Raw genomic sequence first — 2,342 nt, 5'->3', positions numbered from 1 at the left:
TCTTGTGGAAAGCAGAAGATTGTTTTCTGCTTTGGGCAGATGTGAGTGAAAGGAAAACTAATCGGCCACGTGAAAAAAATGTGGTTAAAATTAGTCTGGATATCCTCTTAAACACAAAACATGTAATGTGAAACATTGTAGTTGCAGCATTATGCTGTGAGCATGTCGGTCAAAGTTGATGGGCTATAAAAAAAAAAAACATTGAATAGAACAGGCTGAGCTTGTGACTGGGATGAAGCACAATGAATACCCTAAGAAGATGAACAGTTCTTCATTGGAATAGTTTTCAAAGCAAATGCATGTATTTGGCTGGCCCCAGTAAAGCCCAGACCTTAATCCACTTCAAACATGTTGCAAGACTTTACCATTTATGTACTCAGATTCTTTCCTGAGCTTGTGCTCTTTGGCAAAATAAAACATAAATGTATAGACAAAACTCAAGGACCTCCAGCTATAAGCTGAAAAATAAGGTTATTCAGGGTATTTACTCAGGGGGAGTAAACATTTTCTGTGTGAATAATTTTTCTTCCATTTTAACAATATTGCACTTTTGTTGGTCCTGAAAAAATATTCAAATAAAACACATTGACCTTTGTGTCTGTAATATGAGAATCTATAAGAAAGTTCAAGAAAGGTAAGAATATTTGTAAGGCAGTAAAAAGATGGAAATTAAAGTTGGTCGCAAAAGTTTGTGTGACTTCTAAAGAAATGGGTGGTTTAATTTTGGGTACAAACATTTAGTGTTTTATTAACTTACCGCTTGAATCCAGACCACACCTTTCCTTCAGATGATGAATGAAGTGGACCAGTTTACAGTTAAGGTTTAACATCTCCATCCTGTCATCTGCCAAAATAACCTTTGTCAAATGAGTAGAAATTAACAATTTAATGAAATTAATCCAGGAAATATTTTTACCTCCAAACAGCACAGTGACAAACATCCTTCAATGCTGCCTGTGTTAATGCTCCAACAAACTCAAGCAGGAGCTGAAATGTGGATAAAGTCAAGGAAGTTTCTGGCCAGACACCGAACCTGCTCATAAAGTTTTGTAGCGTGCATTTTTTTTTACCAACACCAACGACTCCAGCTTGGATAACTTCACACAACACCCCCTCTCTGAATGTACCTTTTCTTTTCCTTAACAATGCTCTAGTCTTGTAAATGGAGCAACTCGAACCGGGTGATGCTTGTTTCCATGGGGTCTCTACAAACAGAGTCTCCCTGCACCTCACAGATCTATAATGAACAGCGATGTCAGAACAGTGACAGAAAAAAAAAAAACTGCTTTATAGTTTCACTGCTCTTACTGAGAAATGCTTGGTAAATAATCCAATCCACATTTGAAGATTTGCTGTATTAGTACTGTACTAAACATAATTCAGTTCAATTCAGTTTATTTATATAGTGCCAATTCATAACACGTCATCTCAAGACACTTTACAGTTCACTAGATCGTACAGTCAAATTGATTCAAAGTTTTCTTTCTAAGGAAAACCAGTTGATTGCATCAACTCATTGACTGGAGTGCAATCCCTCACACTAAGCATGCTTGTAGCGACAGTGGAGAGGAAAAACTCCCTTAAAAGCAGAACCAGGCTCACTGTGAGCGGCCATCTGCCGAGGCCGACTGGGGTTCGAGGAGACAGAAGCAGATATGCAAAAAACAGCTGTAACAGGCGGCCCTGTCCAGGAAACACACAGCCGGACAGACGAGCTCTGAGCCAGCTCTTATGTCAGAGAATGAAGAGAGCACATCCAGCCAGTCACGGTCAGAGAAACAGGATTACACTGAAAAAACAGGCCGATCTCCAACATCTATAAACAAAGGTGTTGATGGCAGCAGCACAGCTGATATTTCTCTCCAGAATGGTGTCACAGCCAAACAGGAAAAGATGAGGCAAAGCTACTATGAGAAAAAGCAGAGAGAGCAGAACGTTAGAGATTGTACTAATAGATTCTGCAGAGTGAAAGAATAGAGACAGAATGATGAAATAGGGGTCCCTATGCCCTCTAGAATTCCCAGCCTAAGGCAGCATAACTATAGAGATAGCTTAGGATGACCTGAGCCACTCTAACTATAAGCTTTATCAAAAAGGAAAGTTTTAAGCCTAGCCTTAAAAGTAGACAGGGTGTCTGCCTAATGAATTAAAACTGGTAGTTGGTTCCACAGGAGAGGAGCCTGATAACTAAAAGATCTGCCTCCCATTCTACTGTTAGAAATTCTAGGAACCACTAGTAAACCTGCAGATTGAGAGCGAAGTGCTCTGTTAGGAACATAAGGAACAATCAGATCATCATAAAATATTTTCGAATATGCTCCGTTCCATCTTTTAAAAAAGGT

At 39.2% G+C, this 2,342-nt stretch overlaps 1 protein-coding gene across 1 annotated transcript in view; it reads right to left on the bottom strand.

Moving 5' to 3' along the window:
- The window catches only part of LOC107098772 (chromosome unknown open reading frame, human C22orf15), a 3,147-nt gene extending 2,206 nt beyond the window's left edge, over positions 1–941 (bottom strand). The window contains exons 1-2 of the mRNA XM_015396614.1: positions 917–941; positions 758–844 (exon numbers count right to left, since the gene is read on the bottom strand). Of these exons, the coding sequence (XP_015252100.1) occupies positions 758–844; positions 917–941 (112 nt within the window). The remainder of the gene's footprint in view (positions 1–757; positions 845–916) is intronic.
- Positions 942–2,342: the final 1,401 nt, after the last annotated feature.

The sequence above is a fragment of the Cyprinodon variegatus genome, unplaced genomic scaffold, assembly GCF_000732505.1.
Source record: "Cyprinodon variegatus isolate N-32 unplaced genomic scaffold, C_variegatus-1.0 Scaffold809, whole genome shotgun sequence".
Taxonomy (NCBI): Eukaryota; Metazoa; Chordata; class Actinopteri; order Cyprinodontiformes; family Cyprinodontidae; genus Cyprinodon; species Cyprinodon variegatus.
Note: the sequence above shows the minus strand (reverse complement) of the source record. Positions and strands in the feature narration are given on the sequence as shown.